At 53.9% G+C, this 1,113-nt stretch overlaps 1 protein-coding gene across 1 annotated transcript in view; it reads right to left on the bottom strand.

Annotated features, from left to right (window-relative positions):
* Positions 1 to 1,113, bottom strand: part of LOC106011146 — a gene marked incomplete in the record, with an annotated part of 15,017 nt that overhangs the window by 12,653 nt on the left and 1,251 nt on the right. The window contains 1 exon segment of the mRNA XM_013079780.2: positions 74 to 992. Within this exon segment, the coding sequence (XP_012935234.1) occupies positions 74 to 973 (900 nt within the window).

Below are 1,113 nucleotides of genomic sequence, written 5' to 3'. Positions count from 1 at the left end.
GGGAGAGAGAGAGAGAGAGAGAGAGAGAGAGAGAGAGAGAGAATAAATAAATCCTATAGTTGTAATTGCTCACCTCTTTCTTCTTTGGCGGGGATTTGAACTCCACCTGCAGCTCTCCCTTCCCCTGGGCGAGCCTTCTACTCTGTATCGTGCACCTCAGCTCCTCTTTGATGAGTGGAGTCAGCGTGCCGGTCTGGAAGGCTTCGATCGTAGCGTGCACGATCTTCTGCTCGTTCTCGTCAAAGGTCAGGCCAAGGTCGGAGTCCGACATCATGGCGGCAGCTTCGGGCACGAGCTGGTATTCCCTGGTCTGTTCAGGCATTGTTTGGGGATCTGTCGAGGAAAAGTTCGTGGGGATTGTGGTGGTGCTGATCGAGCTGGGGGATGTCGAGGGTTGGAACGATTCGAGGAGGTTGTTAATGGCGGGGTGAGGAGGTCGGGACAGGATGGATGGTCCGGGGGAAGTGTTAGACAGATGCCTGGATGTTGATGGTCCGAGGGCTGCTACTGATGTGTTTATGGCAGGGGAGGACTTCTGAGTGGTGATTCGGCGTTTGCTTGGTGATGGCCCAGTTGGAGTTATGGCTGTCGACTTGCTGCGTTTAGCGACCCTGGAAGAACGGCGTTGGGTGCGCGGGGTGTTGAACTCTTGGAGGTTGGGCACAGCTGTGCTCTCTTTGAGGACCAGCTTGTGCTTGAGACCTTCACCTTCGTCGGGGACGACTGCGGTCAAGGTTATCTGGTAGCCAAAAGTTGACGGCTGTGAGGTATCCACAGTGGCAGAGTGCGTCGCGTTGTTTGTGCTTGTGGGCACCACGGTTGCGTTACACTCCAGCTGGCTGGGGTTCGAGTTTTCTTCTATCGCGTGTTGAGCCGCGGGAGGAACGTGAGCGTTGACTAGCAAAGCTCGATTGAGGTCAGGTCTGATCGCAGAGAATGTTGAGATCTGCGGTGGTACCAGTGTGTTGAGCATTACACTTTGTGTGCGACGTCTGGAGGGAGAGCGGAAGGGAGAATGAATGTACGAACAGGAAGAGTATTACTTTTGTGTCTGTAGGGGTTGTTGTTGTTGTTGTTGGTGGTGGTGGTGGTGGTGGTTTTGGTTTGTTTTAT

The sequence above is a fragment of the Aplysia californica genome, unplaced genomic scaffold (genome assembly GCF_000002075.1).
Source record: "Aplysia californica isolate F4 #8 unplaced genomic scaffold, AplCal3.0 scaffold00062, whole genome shotgun sequence".
Lineage (NCBI taxonomy): Eukaryota > Metazoa > Mollusca > Gastropoda > Aplysiida > Aplysiidae > Aplysia > Aplysia californica.
Note: the sequence above shows the minus strand (reverse complement) of the source record. Positions and strands in the feature narration are given on the sequence as shown.